The sequence below is a fragment of the Drosophila willistoni genome, assembly GCF_018902025.1.
Source record: "Drosophila willistoni isolate 14030-0811.24 chromosome XR unlocalized genomic scaffold, UCI_dwil_1.1 Seg143, whole genome shotgun sequence".
Taxonomy (NCBI): domain Eukaryota; kingdom Metazoa; phylum Arthropoda; class Insecta; order Diptera; family Drosophilidae; genus Drosophila; species Drosophila willistoni.
The window spans coordinates 4,233,303-4,251,316 of NW_025814056.1; the positions used below are offsets into that span (position 1 = coordinate 4,233,303).

Below are 18,014 nucleotides of genomic sequence, written 5' to 3' on the forward strand. Positions count from 1 at the left end.
ATCTACTAAGCAGTTTTTAAGAACATTGTTTATCAGTGGAGCAACCTATGATTTCGATCCATACAAAAAAATTAAAAAAAAAAAAAAAAATAAAAATAAAATTACATTCGTATATTAGCTCGAATATCTCGGCTCAGATCCAACATCAAGCAATGCACGGTAGCTTGTTCAATTGGGGGTTATTTCAAGAGTGTCTCATTAAAGTTTTATTAAAATCTACTGAGCAATTTTTGAGAAAAAGCCCGAAAAGTGTAAGTTCTTTTTTATCTGCAAAATTATTGATAAGGTTGGCGCGAGCTCCGGAACCGGAACCAGTTGCCGGAACCATTGAACCAGCAAACCTATCGTAGTCGACATTATCGGAGCAAACCTATCGTAGTCGACATTATCGGGGAAAAGTTATCGACGCTCAAACATCTGTGACTAGTCACAGTTGTGCACAGATGTTGCGACTAGTGACTGCGAATGTTAGTCCGAACGGCATTAGAAATAAAACAAAACAAAGCGTAGAGACGGCGCAAGCGATTCTTTTGGTGTTAAAATAATGGCCGGGCTCTTACACCTAACAAAATTGTGCAGCAAAAACGCCCAATTGGCCCACATCTGCCGCAGCACATACCCCACTATTGGCAAGGGAGGCCACAACCACGTGCAACCAAGAGTTGTAAGTTTTTTTTTTTGCGCTTAGTTTATTCAATTTCTGCTCGTGCCTGATTCAAGGCCACAAAAAAAAAAAATACCAAAAATAAATTATCTTGACTAGACCAAAAAGATTATTTAATAATGACGTGCAAAACTTTGAAATGTGCGTCGTTAATCTAATAGAATAGTAGGTCAGGCAACAGTTTGCGTGTGTGTTGTTTTGGCCCTTAACAAGACTCTGAGACTTTAACAAGTTGCTTCCTTTCGTTGCAGCAAGTATAAAAACATAAATAATAGAGCCAAAACAGAACACACGCAGGCCAAACAGATCTGACCAAATCCCACCCGGACCCACACAAGACCGAGTTCAAGATGGGACGCACCGAGCGCCACCGCCAACGCCGTGGTCAGTCGTTGACCTCCATTGAATCGTCATCAGCAATTAACCAATCTTTCCACGCACTCTGCGTGAAATTGAATGAGCAGGGATGGCTTAATCAAACGCAGCTTTCTGCCCGTATATATGATTCAACCGGACGGGGGCTCTGTTCCAAGCGCCGATCATTTCACGCAGGCGATGAGTTGATACGGCTGCCCGTCCAAAGCCTAATTAGCATAGCCACTCTACAGACAGATGAACAATTTAAGCGATTATTTGACAAAGAGCTCTTCGACAAGGATTCGCGCGTGTCATTTCAGAGCCTTATGGCCTGTTATCTAATGTATCACACACACTTAAATGAATCAACGTCATCGGGATGCTCGGACTTAAGTGCCTATGGAAAAACACTTCCTCGGACCTATTCGACGCCATATTTCTGTTCCATGGCAGAATTGCAATGTTTGCCAGAAGCCTTACTGGAACGAACTGTGGCCCAGAATCGCCAAATACGCGATGACTATCAAACACTGAAGGCGCTGGTGGGAGCTACGTCCTGCGACTGCTGTGAGCAGACATATTGCCAGGACATTTGGACTTTAAAGGACTTTCGTCTTGCCTATTTTGCTGTCAACTCGCGCAGTGTTCACGTTAATGCCCGCCAGCTTATGCTGCAAATGAAACTGAAGTCCGAGCACAATCACTTTCGGGATCTAATAAAGGGAGACACGAATTTGGCTTTGGCTCCATTTCTAGACCTCTTCAATCACTGTGATGCAGTAAAGACATCAGCAAGGTTAGAAGGCAAGGAATATTGTATAACTCTTGACGAAGCACCAGGAGGCATTGATCCTTATAGTCAAATATTTATTAGCTATGGAGCTCTGCCAAATCTTAAATTACTGACAGAGTATGGATTCTGGTTAGAACGGAATTCCCATGATTACTTTGAATTTAAATTGTTGGATATAGAGCAATTGATACGCTATTCAAAATCACTTTGTTCACAGAGCTATCATAGAAATATCTTCAAATTTATACGCGAACACAATTTGGACGATCAAATGTTTGTCCATCTTGATGACGGGTGCTCTCACAATCTTCGGGTGGTATTGCATATTATCTTTCACCAAGATTCTTATTTTCCAAATGTTCTAAATCAGATTGCCTTTGGCGATGCCAATCAGTTTGATAATGTTCAGCCGGAATTAGATTATTTGGTGTCTAACAAAATGAAGGAATATCAGGAATTTGCGACAGCGCTGGAAAGATTGCCACAGCTTACGGAAAGTGGAACTGTGGCTCGCACATACTTATTGGAGTGTGTGCGATACCTTGGCGACTTTAAGGCGAAACACTGTCCCCCAATAGAATAAGATTAGCTTAGAGATAAACTCGATTAGAAATATGTTTAGTTTTTCTAATATGTAATCATGTACATAGTTGTATTTCATTTGTAAATTGTAATTTTTCAGTTGTACTCTACGCTTGTAAAAGGAGAAGATGATAGTGGTGATGCCAAATCAAAGAAGATTACTCCATTTACACCTACACCAGGAAGCAAACTCCTGGGTGGAGTATTCGGTAAAAAAGCTAAAGGTAAGAACTTAGTGGAGAATAAAACGATTCTATCACAAAGTACGAAAGTTACAAAATATGGCATACAACGAAATTCTACGTAGACATATGATAACTAAAATCCATGTTTAAACACATTATGTATTAGATTTTAATTATTAAATATAAAACTATTCTATTAACTCGAGTTTAACTCTTCCATGTTGTTAGAAAGTATGATCGCGCCTTCTTTTTCTTATATTTTGTATAGATAGATTGTTTTTAAAAACAAAAATAAAGCGTCACCAACAATCCTTAATGCTGAGTAGAAAATCTCATTATCTGATAGAACCGAGAAAATTAAGACAAAGATATATGTCTTGTCCATAGATAGAGACTGAACTTAATGGGACTCCAAAATTTATAAACAAATAAAATGCTAAATTTACAATGAACAGAAGAATCATTAAAATTCCTTAAGATTATCGGGATGTCCTTTTCCGAATAAAGAACCATATTCAGTCCTTCCGAGAATACCCCGTTCGAAAAATGAAATGTGTGCTATTATTAGTAAATATTTCCATGTACTAAGGAATGATTTAATACTTTAGCTTTCTAAAGGACTTTTCGAAAACCGATTCTATGTATTAAAAAGAGTATAAATTTCACGATAATTTAGAATCCATTCCTCTTGAATCAAAATTCTTGTTTTTTTTTTCTTTTTGTTTGTTGCTTGTAACCTTGTTTGCATAATTAATTTGAACTAACCAAATTGATTGTTTTTGTGTAACTACACTGAGATCGATCTAATTTGTAACAAAAGTCGCCCAAAATGCTCGTTTGCTTGTTCGTTTTGTTGTGTTGAGCACCTGTTTGGATTTTGCTGCATTTAAGTGAATTCAATCCAGGTGCAACATCAGCCCCGGCAGTAGCAACAACGCTTCGACAACAACAACAGCATCGACGACAACAACAACAACAATCACGACAATGTCACGTTCATATAGGAGGTACCGGCACTGATGGCGGCACAGCACTTGGTAAATTGGATGCACCAGAGGTGACCTCACAGGATATGCTTAGGGCCATGATGGCATACATTTGGCCCAAAGAGGATCCCCTAGTTCGCAAGCGGTAATAACAATTGGCCCATGCATATATGTATACTGTACCTAAAAACATTATTAAATTGTTTCATATTAGGGTGGGAATATCCCTGGGTCTACTGGCTGGATCAAAACTGTTGACTGTCTGTGTGCCATTTTTGTTCAAAGGCGCCGTGGATACCATGACCACACTGAATATGGATACAGCCCCCGATGCAGTGCTCTCGACGGCCACAGCTCTACTTTTGGGATGTAGGTAGACTACAATTCTGCAATTTGAATTGGCTCTAATGTTTTGTATTGCCTTTTGCAGATGGCATTGCTCGAGCTAGTGCAGCCGGTTTTAATGAGCTACGTAATGCAGTTTTCGCTAAAGTGGCTCACCATTCCATACGTAAAATAGCCAGCAATGTGTTCCTTCATTTGCATAATTTGGATTTGGCGTTCCATTTGAATAAACAGACCGGCGCCTTGTCAAAGACAATTGATCGGGGTTCGCGTGGAATTAATTTCGTACTCTCCGCCATGGTGTTCAATATTGTGCCGACAATATTCGAATTGGCCCTCGTTTCCAGTATCCTGGGAATAAAATGTGGCCTAGCATTCGCCGGCGTTAGCATGGGCTGTGTGGGCATTTATGCTGTATATACGCTGAGCGTGACCCAATGGCGAACACGCTTCCGTGTGTACATGAATCAGGCGGAAAATGAGGCGGGCAACAAGGCGGTAGACTCACTTATCAACTACGAGACCGTAAAGTACTTCAACAATGAGAAATACGAGGCCGGTTGCTATAACGAAGTGCTGAAAAAATACGAGGCAGCTAGCCTAAAGACATCTTCCAGTCTGGCATTGCTTAATTTTGGACAAAATGCCATCTTCAGCAGTGCCCTCAGCTTGATTATGGTTTTGGCGGCGAAAGAGATTGCCCAAGGTAACATGACAGTTGGCGATTTGGTCATGGTAAATGGGCTTCTCTTCCAGTTGTCGATTCCACTAGGTTTCCTGGGCAGCGTCTATCGTGAGGTCCGTCAGGCTTTACTCGACATGCAAGCCATGTTTACCCTAATGAATGTGGATAGTCGCATCCAAACGAAGGCCAATGCCCAACCGCTTTTTGTGGACAATAACAACTCGTCAATTGAATTCCGTAATGTGAGCTTTGAGTATGAGCCGGGTAAACCCATCTTTAGAGATTTGTCCTTTACCATACCTGCCGGTAAGAACGTGGCCATTGTGGGAGGCTCGGGCTCTGGCAAATCGTCAATGGTACGCCTTCTATATCGTTTCTTTGAGCCCAACTCGGGCCAAGTGCTTATTGGTGGTCAGGATATCAACAGCGTTGATTTAGATAGCCTGCGCAAAACCATTGCTGTGGTGCCGCAGGATTCGGTACTGTTCCATAACACCATCGAGCACAATATTCATTATGGCAACTTAAGCAAAACACATCAAGATGTAGAGAATGCGGCTCGTATGGCTGATCTGCATGATTCCATCATGAGTTGGCCGGCACAGTACAACACCGCTGTTGGTGAACGAGGACTAAAGCTTTCTGGCGGCGAAAAGCAGCGAGTGGCCATTGCTAGGGCCATACTTAAGAATACCCCCATTCTTATTTTCGATGAGGCCACCAGCAGTCTGGACTCCATAACCGAACATGTAAGTTTTATTTTTCCTCAAAATAATTCTCAATTGATTTGACCCATTTTCTTTGTTGCCAAATTTACAGAATATTCTACAGGCGCTAAGTCGGGCGACATCGGGTCGCACTAGCATTTGCATTGCCCACCGCCTGTCCACGGTAAAAGATGCTGATGAGATCTTGGTTTTGGAAAATGGTCGTGTAGGTGAGCGGGGCACACATTTTGAACTGTTACGACAAAATGGACTCTATGCACGCCTGTGGGAGACGCAGACTCAGCAATTTGACCCAAGTCGTTTGACAGAAGACGTCGATGGCCCAAAGGAAGCAGCCAAGGCGCTTTAATGAAATATTGAAACAATTGTAATGTTGAGGCTATTGTGATGGTCATGTGTTTTAGATTTAACATTCACACATATAAATATATATACTTGCATATATGTATGTATATATATATATATGTATATGTATATAACCCAATTGAGAAATCAAATTCCCAATCCAACGCGCTAAATTTACTGTAGAGTTTTGTTCACATTTTGCGCCCAAAGTCATATTGTGTCGTTTTGTAAATATAGTTATATGTATATGTACAACAAAATTATATATATATGTATAGATTGGTATTTCACAGTAAAATATGCCTACCTGTGGCGTAATATAGTAGATTTACTATAAGAGTTTTGTAGCCAAGCAAACATTTTAAAAAGACGTTTGCTTGCTCAGTGGCTAACAAAATCGGCACACCATATTGTCTTCTATACGGACAATTGCCAAGTTTTATCCGAAAATGATCATGTTTAGCGGAGCTGACATAAAGATCGATAATCCTCATCCTGAAGGATCCAAATTGTACAAGCAATTTCACAAAAAGGTCCTTTTTTCAACTTATCCAATCGCCGTTGATATTACAGAGCTATGAGCACTTTTCTCTTTTTTGAACTGGTAATTTTTCCAAGTCCCAAATTGAACCAAGTACCCAAAAACCTGGACCAAAACCATAAAATCCTTGATATCTCAGCTCTCCGCAGGACTATCAAGATGTCCTTTGCACCAACTTTGGTCCTTGATGATTAAAGGTTTTTGACACCACTTTCCCTCTGATCCTTCAAAGGACTCGAGATTTTGGCCATTTTTCATGAAACAGAAAAACCCTACTATCTCAGCTTCCTTAAGGACGTTCCAAGACCTGTTGATGTCAGTATAAGCGGATCATCAAGGACTACCACCTGACAAAAGGACATCCGAATCGTCCTCGAAATGGCCGAGTTAAAAGGACATTTGTAGTTTTTCTGCGACTTTTTGGCCTTTTTATAACTTAGAAAATTCCCTTAGAAAAATTTGAGCAATATTTTTGGAAGGATATTTAAAGTCCTTGAATGCAGATCGATTGTTCTGATCCTGGAAGACCAGGAATGGAATGTTCTTTCGAAATCGGTAAACGTCCTGGTAAGTTATGAACTTGAGAAAATAATCCTTTTCTTGTATTCTTTCTGGACGTAAGCACATAGTTTCCTAGGATGTTCTTCATGATTCTTACAAATTGGCATAAAAAAAAATTGGTGTCATCTAAGGTCACAAACATCGAAAAGGTCCCCTTTTCAGCATTAAAAAGGATATTCTAGGACATGGTGAGACCAGTCGATGATTACGAACAAGGACTTACATCTGGCACAACGACATCCCGATTATCCTTTTAATATGCGAGCTATAAGCAGTTTTGTAATTTTTAGCTTATTTAAATTTTATTTTTTTTTTTTTTTTTTTTTTTTTTATTTAAGTGCTGAATCCATACATACAAAAATAGTATCATAACAACACAAGTAGATGATATAAAAAGGACCAAACCTCATTGGTATTTATACCCAAGAGGACTATAAAGCTTATTTAAATAGAAGATGTATTTAGCATACTTGTGTGGTAAATAATGTAGTATTTTTAAAAAGTGTTGCCTACTTATTGGGGTAAAAAAGAAGCATCAAATATATCGCGTGTCCTTTGGAGCATCAGGGCGAACGTGGTGTCAAACAAATCCTTTCATCATAGAGAACAAACTGTAAAAAGGACATTTCAACAGTAATGAAAGCCCCTGCAATATTAAGGCTTTACGATTTTTCGATTTTGCCCAAATGCCCAAAAGTCCGCTATACATTTAAAAAAAAAATTTTAAACCAGCCACCTACCAAGTAATTCTGTTGGCCTGGTATTTCACATTTTTTCCAGGATAAAATTGAGCGTTAAAAGTATAAAAAAATCAAGAAATCCTTTACATCTCAGCTCTCCGCAGGACTATCAAGATGTCCTTTGCAACAATTTTGGTCCTTGATGATTTTCATTTTTTGACACCACCTTCGTTCTGATTTTTCAAAAAACCCAGATATTGGACATTTTTCTGACACCCCCTTCACAAATCCGAGCAATATTTTTGGAAGGATATTGAAAATCCTTGAATGCAGATCGATAACCTCGATAATTCTGGAGTACCCAGAAAATGGTGTCCTGTCGAAGTCCATTATGTCCTGCGGAAATATGGCCTTGAGAAAATTGTTAAATCCACAAATCCTGTCGCAGGATGGAAAGACATGGTTCCCTAGGCAGTTTTTTTTGGGCTGGTGGATTTTTAATTTTGTTTTTTCAACCCAGCCGATGCTAATTGTTCCAAATAGGTATATAAAATACATATAGAATATAAAATTTAAAAAAAATCGATAAAAAGCCCTTTGTCATTCGCATTGATTGGCAAAAATAGCTTCTGAAAAGTCCATTAAAAATAAATTTAAAAATATTAACTTTTATGAAGCATGTCATGTCCTGGAATTTTTTTTATGCTTTTGTTTTATATCTTACCAAGTGTGCTGACCAAATGCAAATTTCAATATCTTGAAATAAGTTAGTTTTTATTTAAATGTAGTTTTAACTTTAATATATTTAAATTGTATAGTCTTTAAACAAAAAGATAATTAGGTTCGCCGTTTTACAATTTCCAGATTGGCCAATTTTAGAATGCGATTAAAATTTACCTTACTGTGTGCCCGCCAAAATTTACAGCGACCCCACATAACAGCTGGATAATTTGGACTAGGTATGCCATGGAAAATGCGAGCGATATTTCTACCACTAAATGTATTATCGGGATACATGTTGATCAGGGCATGGACATCGGATATGATATAATCATCTGGCACATTGTCCGGCTATAAACAAAAAAACATTGTTTAAGTGATAGATAAAAGTGAAATGGAAAATAAAACTAAAGAAATATGTATACCTCGATTTCGAGTTCCAAATCCTGTGGATAATCATTTTGAAAATAGTTACGTATGATGGCTTTCAGTTGGTTACCACGATCCTGTGGGAAATCGGCATTACAGCAATGCGCACAAGTATTATATGCCACAGCAGCCAACCCATGGGCCACATACTGAAGTTGGATGAGCTGCGTTTGCTCTTGTTTCACAGATCGCGTGTATAGTGTATCCAAGGCATTATCAATTTCAGTTTCAGTGAAATCGCCCGGAGCCTTAAGTCGGAAACCAAGATCAAAGAAACTCACGGAAATGGGTGAACGTTTGGGATAGCCATTGACTGCAAAAGAAACAGTGGAACTCAAAAAGATGTCGATGGCTAAATTTTAGGCAAGGCACAAACCCTGAATCCATTCCAGATTCTTAAGTTGATACTTCACTACGCCACTATTCCAGCCGATGCCAGCGGCTATATCGGTGACTGAAAACTCAATAATGTTGGAATCATCCTTAAATGACTTATCCTTAATTTTCAAAGCAATAGCCATGGCCAGAGGTGGACATTCTTTAGCTGCATGTCTGCGAAAGTAATATCAAAAACAAAGATTTATCCTTTTTATAAAAGAAGGAATATAGACTTCACTTACTTTAAGTACTTGGCTCCACCGTAGGAGATAACTTTGGCCATAACATAAGCGGAACTGAGGACATTCATGCACCAACGTGGTTCCAATTCCATATAACATAAAAGCGTCGATATGTTTTCGGCCGGAATGTCCAAAGCCTCAACGGTTTGCTCCACAGAGAAGCCAATTTCATGGCCCGGACAGATATGATCACGTGCCTCTTGATCCTTGTCATCGGCATCATTCACTGCAGGTGGACGAAGTGCCGCCGCTGGTAATTTTTTCCCATTTAATTGCTTCTCACAACTGCAAGGCACAAATATTTTCTGCAATAACTTTCGTATTACATGGCGATCTATGGAATTGGCATAGACATGACGCCTCAGCTCATTTTGATCTCCTCCTTTCGAGTCCAGAAACAGATGACAGTGTGAAGGAAGTCCATCGCGTCCAGCGCGTCCGATTTCTTGTACATAGCTTTCGAAATTTCTAGGCATATTGTAGTGGATAATTGCTCGAATATCTGGCTTATTGATACCCATGCCAAAAGCTATGGTGGCCACCACGATCCTAAGCTCGTTACCCATGAATGCATTCTGTATGGTCCTCCTTCGAGATGCAGGCATGCCAGCATGGTAAGGCTCAGCTTGCCAATTGACACGTTTTCGTTTTTTCTTTTTGCCATCATCGGCGGATTTCTGTTTTTGGTCTTGAATGCAGGTACGGATGAAGCCAGCAATCCTTTCGCACTCATCTCGACGGGTGCAATAAATGATTATCGATTGGCAGGGCTCGAATCTGTATAGAATAGAACATATGAATTAGTATAAGAGCCAATTTATTTAACTCTAAATTACCTTTCGCTATTCAGCAACTGCAAGAGGGCAGCGTCACGATTTTCATCCTTTGATACGGACAAAATGAGATTATCCGGTAGTGGGGTATCGCTAATAATTCCCTTCTCACCATCAAGAATACCCAGATGCCTTATAATGCTGGTTCTGGTAGGCAAAGTTGCTGTGGCTGTTAGACCCAACACCGTCTTCACGCCGAGATTTTTCTTCAAGACTTTGCAAATCATTAGGTAACTAGGTCGAAAATTGTGACTCCATTGGGACACACAATGGGCTTCATCGATGCAGGCAAAGGCTATCGGCGGCAGCTGACGGAGAATGGCTCCAAAGCCAGTTGCACGCTCGCCGGATACAACAGCCTCTGGGGACACAAGCAAAATGTCAATCTCTCCTTTCGCTATCAATTGCTGGATTTTGATCCGCTGCTGCGGTGTCTGGTTAGTGTGCAGACAATGTGCTCGCAGGAAATGTGGCACACCGGTGACCTGATCCTCCATAAGCGACACAAGAGGCGAGATGACCAAGGTGATAGCTCCCAGCTGACGGCTATACAGATAGGCAGGTAATTGATAGCACAGGGACTTGCCACTGCCTGTGCTTAGGGTGACTAATGATGAGAGACCCGACAAGGTGCGCATAATGGCACGATCCTGGCCTGAATTGCAGACAAAAAATGTTCAACGGAATTTTAATGGCAAATCAATTCATCATTACTTACCCTTTCGGAAATCGCTGTGACCAAACATGTGTAAAGCTTCTATCACTTCAGGTGTTGCATTCTGAATATCACCATTGGGCAGGAGATCGTAGAGAGGACTTACGCCACCGTGCTGAGTGCGTGTCTTGGAGGAGTTCACATCCAGGCCTGCCTGCTTGAGGAACTCTTCTGGTATCTTGTGCCCTACATAGCTCTTAATGGGAGATGTAGTCGATACTTGTGATTGACTCGCCTCAATTGCTGCATCTAAAGCGTCAATATCGATATCCGAATCATTATCAGACCAATCCGGTTCGGGCTTTGACGAATCTTCATGCTCCCCCGCCTCACTATTACTGCTGTTGCCGTTTTTCTCGTCCTCGTCCTCGACATCGTCATCGTCGTCATTATCTCTCTGGAGAATGGCCGAATTAGCTGCTTGGGGTAAACGCTCAATATTGCGACTGTGGGCAGCCACTGCTCCATCGTTGGCCATCTGTTCCGCCTCGGCCAGGGTGGGGAATGGCGAGGGATCCTCCTCAAGCTGAGCGGTAAGTGGCAACAGGTTATCTCCCTTAACCGTGCACCGAGCTGCGAAATGACCAACACCACCGCATTGAAAGCAAGTAATTACACCTCCATCACAACCACCCATATCCATGTCTGGACCACTAAGTGCAGCCACTCGCTTTTTATGGCGCCATTGTTGCTTCTTGTATTTGGAAAAATTCACCGATTTTTTGCCTCGAACAAATTTCTTTTTCTGTATATTGATAGTGACAAAGTTCTCATTCAGTTTCCCTGCAGCGATTCTCTCCTCCATTTTTTTGCGGGCAGCTGAGCGTTTTTCATCAATTTGGTGCGAGGATCCTCCTCCGCCAGTTGCTGATTGTGGCATGGTAAAATTTCTTATGTAACGCTGGGCAGTTTCATCGGCTTGCTCCAGTTCGTGGATTTGTATGCGAGGCACAGACGTAATGTCACCGGCTTCCATAGCGAGTACATATTTAAGATCTTCCGGATTCAGGGGCTTCTCCACTTCTGGCTCCCCATCATCTGGTGTTATCTCCTCGATCTTTGGCTTTGCAGTTCTCTTTGGCATCTTCTCTGGTTTAGGTTTTGGTGTCTTCTTTTCGCCCTTGGGTTTCTTTTCTGGCTTGGGTTTGTTGGTTTGCCTTTTAGCAGTTGCTTGTTTTCGTTTGGCCTTAGATTTTTTCACTTGTGCCGGTTCGTATGTGGCATCTTCATCTTCATCCACTGAAAAATCTTTAACAGATTCATCTTGCTCTGATTGCTGGGGTGGCTCTGGTTCTGCTTCTACCTGAGGTTTTGGTTGTGCCACACTATTATCACTGTCCGGTATAATGCGACGACGCTTGGCCAAATGGCGATGCTCCTGTGGCTCAGGCTCCTCTTCGCTTTCTGCCACTATGGAATCAGAGTCGCCAGATTCTTCTTCTTCGTGAGAAACGGATGGCAAGGGATTGGTTGGAGAGGGCAAGGGATTAATGTGATCGTCTAGTGGATTGCTTATGGGACTTTCCGAGGCTTTCAATTTACTGACATCTATGTTGGACAGGCCGAAATGGGATTTCCTTCCAGGATTCCCATTGTTATTTGGTTCTATATTGATGACTTCAGCTCTTAGCGAGTTAGATTCAGTGTTCCGTTGTAGCCAGCCTTCATCTACGTGGGTTTTGATAGCTTCCTTTGAATGATCTATATGAAGCAAGGGATTTAATGCAATAGCTGCCTCTTTTTCCTTATATTCCTGGGCCTTCCGTATAAGAATTGTTTCGAAATCGGGCAGTTCCTCTAGTAGAGCACCACCTGCTTCCAAGTTTGACCCACTGGCGGAGGAACTGCCTCCAAGATTCAGGGAGTTTCGTGAAAGAGGCTTACGAGGATTACGTTTGGCGAATCCCTGTGTAGATTGAAACAATTTCGCACTAAGACTGGGCTTAAGTCCAACTGAAGAACGCCGTTTCTCTTCCTCTTTAATGGATTTAGTTTCCTTTATAGGCTGTTGTTTGCTCACATTTGGACCCCAGGCATTTTGATTTTGCTGTAGCTCGTTGACAGCTTCAAATTTGCGTATCACATGATTCTCATCCAAATTAGTGAGATTACTTAAAGCCTGCGGGTGGGGCAGCTCCTGCAGGTTGGAAAAGTTTACCGTTTGTTTGGGAGTCTCCATCAGCGAAACTATATCGAGCGGTAGCGGAGGACCACCATTTATGCTAAGACTTTGATCCTGATCTAACACACTAACACCCAGATCTTCAGCCGCTGACATTTCCAGCATATCGAAACCATCTTCGCTGAGAACTTCACTGAGGGTCTCCTCCAAAAATGAAGTCTTCAACTTGTAGTACATTTTATAGGAGTCGCGTATGTCCTGGCTGGCCTCACGAATATCGTACTGGTCAAGGATAAGCGCAGTTATTAGATTGTCAACCCAAGGAATTATGTATTAGCAAGATCACTCACCTTAGAGGGCACACGTCCATTCTTCTTCTTGAAGTCTTTCTCCCACAATTTGACACGTAGCTTGTACTTCTGATATTTTTGTTTAAAGATCGATTCATCCATTGTTACACCATATTTATTTCCACCATCAAACGAAGAAACATAATATTCACTGACGACCAACTGTCCCACATATAAATACACACACAAAAATCAACACGTACTTGTACTATTGCTGAGCCCGCGCTTTTTTTATGTTAAAATATCGATAGCACAATTATCGTTTTTCGATATAAAAACATATCTAAAAATTTGGCGGTTCGCCATTCCACGGACTTTCTGATTTCCAAATATATAATATTAAATATTTCAAGATTTAAACTGCAAATGGAGTATTTTTATTTAAAGACTTAGTGTATTTATATTGCTGCGCAGTTTATTCAATTTTTCTTCATTTTATGTGTGTCTGTGTTTTTTCATTTCGCGTTTTGTAAAAAAAATTTAACCGTGGCATTGGCAAAATTCTAGAACATAATATGCAACATAGTTTTGAAATATAAATACGATTGCAAAATACAAATTCATTTTGAGGCATTTTAAAAATTGTTTTTGTTTCCAATACTAAATAACTAAAATTAGATTAAAAGTTTTAGAACGGGAGTGCGGCGGCCGTTTTTTAGAATGTATGTAATGTGTGCCTTAAGAGTGCTGCATTATATTTTCTTGGTGGTGGAGTGGGAATAGATGAAAATATCGCCAAAACACCTGTTGCCCTCTACATGAGTATCAAGGCAATGTCCTCCGGCTGCATAGATGGGCAGCGCCAATTGTATAAATAGTACTGAAGGTTGCCATCACCAGCTCCAAACTTTAATGGCATAAAGAACTTTTTGTTGTCCATAAGATCGAGGGCATTATAGACATCCATTTGAACATTTTTGGCCGATATTAAAGCATCGTTCATTAGTTCCAGCCACGGTGTCTTAGTAGCCACATTGTAGAAGGAGTATGCGGCCCGAACACTCTTGTGAACTGGATGATGCATGACCGACGACGGCAGACAGTAGTAGCTGGTCAAATCGGTAATATTACCCTTCTCATCGGCTACCACAAAGCAATCGATAATACCTTCCTTGGGCGTAAACCAATGGCGAAACTCTTCTTTGCTGAAAATGGGACACAGATTAAATTTCTTAAGATATTCTTCGAGCAGCTTGTGGGCCTTATCCATGTCTTTGGGTGTGATGCGTCGATAGCCTTTGGTTTTGGGTTGATCGGGTAGCTTATACAACTTGACAGTGCGTTGCATTGTCATGTTGCGAGCCAGGTGCGAAAAACGCACGTCCACCAATTTTTTGGGGTTTAATGACCGGTGCCAGTAGCGGCATGTCGATACGGGAGTGGGCAAAACAACGCCAGCTGTGTATGCAGCTTGGAATACACCAGTGAGGTTTACCCTCCGAGTAATTTCTCGTATCAATACGGGAGCCACACGCTTACTACGCAATTTCTTATGCACGCATAGAAAATTAATGTCCACGACTTTGAGCACCTTGTCGTAGGCCTTCAGGTTACTGGGTATGGCAGCTATAAACCCAACCAATTTTCCAGATTTCTCTACCCGTACACCCACATGCCATTCCCGCTTCCAGCCGGGTGGCTGCAGCGACCATTTGATGAATTCGGGTTGATAATCAAAGCGAAACATGGCATCATCGTCCTCCACATAGTTTTCATTTAGTAAAGTGTAAAGCTCCTTGAGATTACTGGCATCATTGAGATCCAGTGTTACCCAAGTGAAACCGCCGGGCAGTGTATATGGTTCCTGACGTATCAGACTGACATCCTTATTGGGCTCAATCCACTCATTGGTGGTCACCTGCTCGTCCAGTTTCGTCACTGGCTGTGTCGACCAGAAGGCAAACTTTTTGGGCTGAGGACGATTGCTGGCAACGGCATCGGAGACCGCCTGAAGCAGAACTTGCTTGGCTGAAGCTGAACCTAACCTCAATTCAATCATAAAAAGCTCCTTTTTTGTCGGTTTTTTCATATACTATTTACCTGTACGATTTAGTTCGGATAGGTCGAGTGTGCTTTCTGGATCATCTAGCTTGGCCCTAGACGAATCTTGCAATTTCAAGCCGGCAACTGCTTGGGCCATCACTTGTTCTGTAGACAAAACCACTTCTTTGGCCTGTTCCAGGAGATCTTGACCTGCGGTTGGTTCTTTGTCTTCCGCCTTTGGATTCGATGATGGCATTTTGAAAAATTTTGTTTCTTTGCTTTTGATTAACGGGGAGCTTGGCTTTCCAATTAATTTGCAATACTAATGAAAATGCAACAAATAATTCAGCACTTTTTCTGACAGCAGCTGACCCCAACAGTGTGACCATTTGAAAAATTAAAAAGAATGATCGATATATCGATACATTGAAGGGCGTAGATAAATTATCTACATATGACAGACCGAAGTTCGGTAAAATGTTTTGGTCGGTTTTCTGCCGATTTGTTTATATTTAATAAGCAGGCGTTTACAATTTCGGTTTATAATGAAATGCTTTCCCAGCCCCTGCTGATAAGTATAAGGTGCACGCCCTGGAAAGCGAACATATGGTTTTTGTTTGTAAAGAAGCTGCAGCGACAATCATAACGATGATGAGTGCCACAAAAAAGCGCCTTAAGATAGCGGCCGTCGTCACAATTGTTCTAGGATTAATTTATTTGTTGAGGTTTTTGAATAATACTTCCCTTATCAGCAGAAGTAGTACATCCGGGCAGCAGCAGGAGGAGGAACAACAACGCCAATGGCCACCGACCGAAAATGTACAACAACGAAACCTCCAATTGGCTTATGAGGAGCAACATGCTCTATTTGAGGCGCAGCAGCTAGAAATGAAACACACCAAGGAGCAGCTGGTCCACCTTGAGGAGCAGATACGTTCACTTCAGGCCAGTACGCCAAGGAAATATCCCAAGGTGAAATATTTAAACTATAAGAATCGCAAGAGGATTCTCATAACTGGAGGCGCAGGCTTTGTGGGTTCTCACTTGGTTGATGATCTGATGATACAGGGTCATGAAATTATTGTTGTCGATAATTTCTTTACGGGACGCAAACGTAATGTCGAACATTGGCTGGGTCATGAAAATTTCGAGCTGATTCATCATGACATTGTGAATCCGTTGTTCATAGAGATTGATGAGATCTATCATTTGGCTTCTCCAGCATCACCACCGCATTACATGTATAATCCTGTGAAAACCATTAAGACAAATACCATGGGCACTATCAACGTGCTCGGCTTGGCCAAGCGAGTAATGGCGAAAGTCTTAATAGCGAGCACATCCGAGGTCTACGGTGATCCTACAGTGCATCCCCAGCCGGAAACCTATTGGGGACATGTGAATCCAATTGGACCCAGAGCTTGTTATGATGAGGGGAAGCGTGTGTCAGAGACCCTTAGCTATGCCTATGCTAAGCAGGTAAGCAGCAAAATATTCAATGAAGCACAAAATGGGGGACACACTAGAATCAGGGGTATATCGAGTGGCGTCAGATTTGATTTTTTCTGGCTTCTAACCAGTATTTTCCTGATTTCTGGCGATGCACTCGAGCATTGAACAATTTTAATTGGTGTTTATGTTCCGCATGCTAGAGAGAACCACAGTAGGTGGTCACGGCAAGATAACAAATCTCCATTTACATATACATATGTACATATATTTAATGAGGCAGAGGGGCCTTTGCATGCCGTGCAATCATCATGCGATCATGATGAATTTATGTTTTTTACCAGTGACGGAGTTCACATTCCATTTAAAAGTAACAATTCGAAGATTTTATATGTTTTTCCATTCTAAATGAAGAAATTGTTGTTCAAAAATATATGACGCATATCAGAAATTTCCCCGAGATTGAAATCCTAGATTTCTCACTGAGCTTTAGTGATGAGTACGATGTTCAACATGACGCATGACTGACAGACTGTATGTTTTTATCATTAAAGATATAATTATCTAAAATTGTGGGGGAAGAACACAAACAATTGACATCATAATAATTTTGGTTCTATCTCGTTCAATAGGAAAAAGTGCAAGTTCGGGTCGCTCGTATCTTCAATACGTATGGACCGCGAATGCATATGAATGATGGCCGAGTTGTATCCAATTTCATTTTACAAGCTCTGCGCAATGAAACCATCACAGTCTATGGCAATGGGAAACAAACGCGATCATTTCAATATGTATCCGATCTGGTGGATGGTATGATTGCTTTAATGGCTTCTAATTATACACAGCCCGTCAATTTGGGTAATCCTGTGGAGCAGTCTATTGAGGAATTCGCACAAATCATAAAACAACTGGTGGGCGGGCCTAGCGAGATCAAACAGACCAAAGCCATGGAGGATGATCCACAGCGTCGTAAGCCGGATATAACACGAGCTAAAACGCTGCTCAAATGGGAGCCGAAGGTGCCACTTGAAACTGGTCTAATGAAGACTATCTCATATTTTCGTAATGAATTGGCACGCAGTGATCGTTTTCAGGAGAATTCTAAAAAATACTTTGAATCGCCGGATCTGCAGCGCAGTCGGCCGTAAGAAGTTACTTTTACTATCTATAAATAGGAGAATGATATTGTAAATTCGTGTGTGCCTGCATGGAACGTCTCTAGTCTGCAATGTAAATATGACCATCGATAGCGCTAATTGTAATCGGGATTATTGATATCATACTTATAAACGAATATAGTGATATTCTTCAGTCGTAGTAGAAATAAATCAACTTATGTGC

The 18,014-nt window shown here is 41.2% G+C and overlaps 5 protein-coding genes across 6 annotated transcripts; 3 read left to right on the forward strand and 2 right to left on the reverse strand.

Annotated features, from left to right (window-relative positions):
- The first annotated feature begins 431 nt into the window (after positions 1 to 431).
- LOC6645230 (iron-sulfur clusters transporter ABCB7, mitochondrial) lies at positions 432 to 5,933 on the forward strand. Of its 2 annotated transcripts, none has more exons than XM_002067976.4 (6): positions 432 to 664; positions 2,497 to 2,620; positions 3,487 to 3,712; positions 3,782 to 3,936; positions 3,998 to 5,346; positions 5,417 to 5,933. In XM_002067976.4, exons 1-6 carry the CDS (start codon positions 545 to 547, stop codon positions 5,672 to 5,674), a joined length of 2,232 nt encoding a protein of 743 aa, XP_002068012.1. In that variant the 5' UTR covers positions 432 to 544; the 3' UTR covers positions 5,675 to 5,933. The 2 variants fall into 2 exon arrangements, with proteins under 2 accessions (XP_002068012.1, XP_023033073.1); XM_023177305.2 differs by having other exon boundaries at positions 433 to 664; positions 3,586 to 3,712.
- On the forward strand, positions 599 to 2,452 carry LOC26528853 (SET domain-containing protein 4). The gene is made up of 2 exons (XM_015177823.3): positions 599 to 664; positions 916 to 2,452. Exon 2 carries the CDS (start codon positions 1,015 to 1,017, stop codon positions 2,395 to 2,397), a length of 1,383 nt encoding a protein of 460 aa, XP_015033309.1. The 5' UTR covers positions 599 to 664; positions 916 to 1,014; the 3' UTR covers positions 2,398 to 2,452.
- A 2,304-nt stretch (positions 5,934 to 8,237) lies between the features above and the next one.
- Positions 8,238 to 13,459, reverse strand: LOC26529203 (ATP-dependent DNA helicase Q4). Its single transcript, XM_015177833.3, has 7 exons — positions 13,242 to 13,459; positions 10,773 to 13,173; positions 10,058 to 10,709; positions 9,222 to 9,998; positions 8,978 to 9,153; positions 8,598 to 8,914; positions 8,238 to 8,523 (listed from the first exon to the last, which is right to left on the reverse strand). The coding sequence occupies exons 1-7, from the start codon at positions 13,341 to 13,343 to the stop codon at positions 8,290 to 8,292; spliced, it is 4,659 nt and encodes a 1,552-aa protein (XP_015033319.1). The 5' UTR covers positions 13,344 to 13,459; the 3' UTR covers positions 8,238 to 8,289.
- A 136-nt stretch (positions 13,460 to 13,595) lies between these two features.
- Positions 13,596 to 15,612, reverse strand: LOC6645231 (glycylpeptide N-tetradecanoyltransferase). The gene is made up of 2 exons (XM_002067977.4): positions 15,282 to 15,612; positions 13,596 to 15,221 (listed from the first exon to the last, which is right to left on the reverse strand). Exons 1-2 carry the CDS (start codon positions 15,478 to 15,480, stop codon positions 13,996 to 13,998), a joined length of 1,425 nt encoding a protein of 474 aa, XP_002068013.1. The 5' UTR covers positions 15,481 to 15,612; the 3' UTR covers positions 13,596 to 13,995.
- Positions 15,613 to 15,680: 68 nt separating this feature from the next.
- On the forward strand, positions 15,681 to 18,005 carry LOC6645232 (UDP-glucuronic acid decarboxylase 1). The gene is made up of 2 exons (XM_002067978.4): positions 15,681 to 16,703; positions 17,306 to 18,005. Exons 1-2 carry the CDS (start codon positions 15,831 to 15,833, stop codon positions 17,819 to 17,821), a joined length of 1,389 nt encoding a protein of 462 aa, XP_002068014.2. The 5' UTR covers positions 15,681 to 15,830; the 3' UTR covers positions 17,822 to 18,005.
- The last annotated feature ends 9 nt before the right edge of the window (positions 18,006 to 18,014 follow it).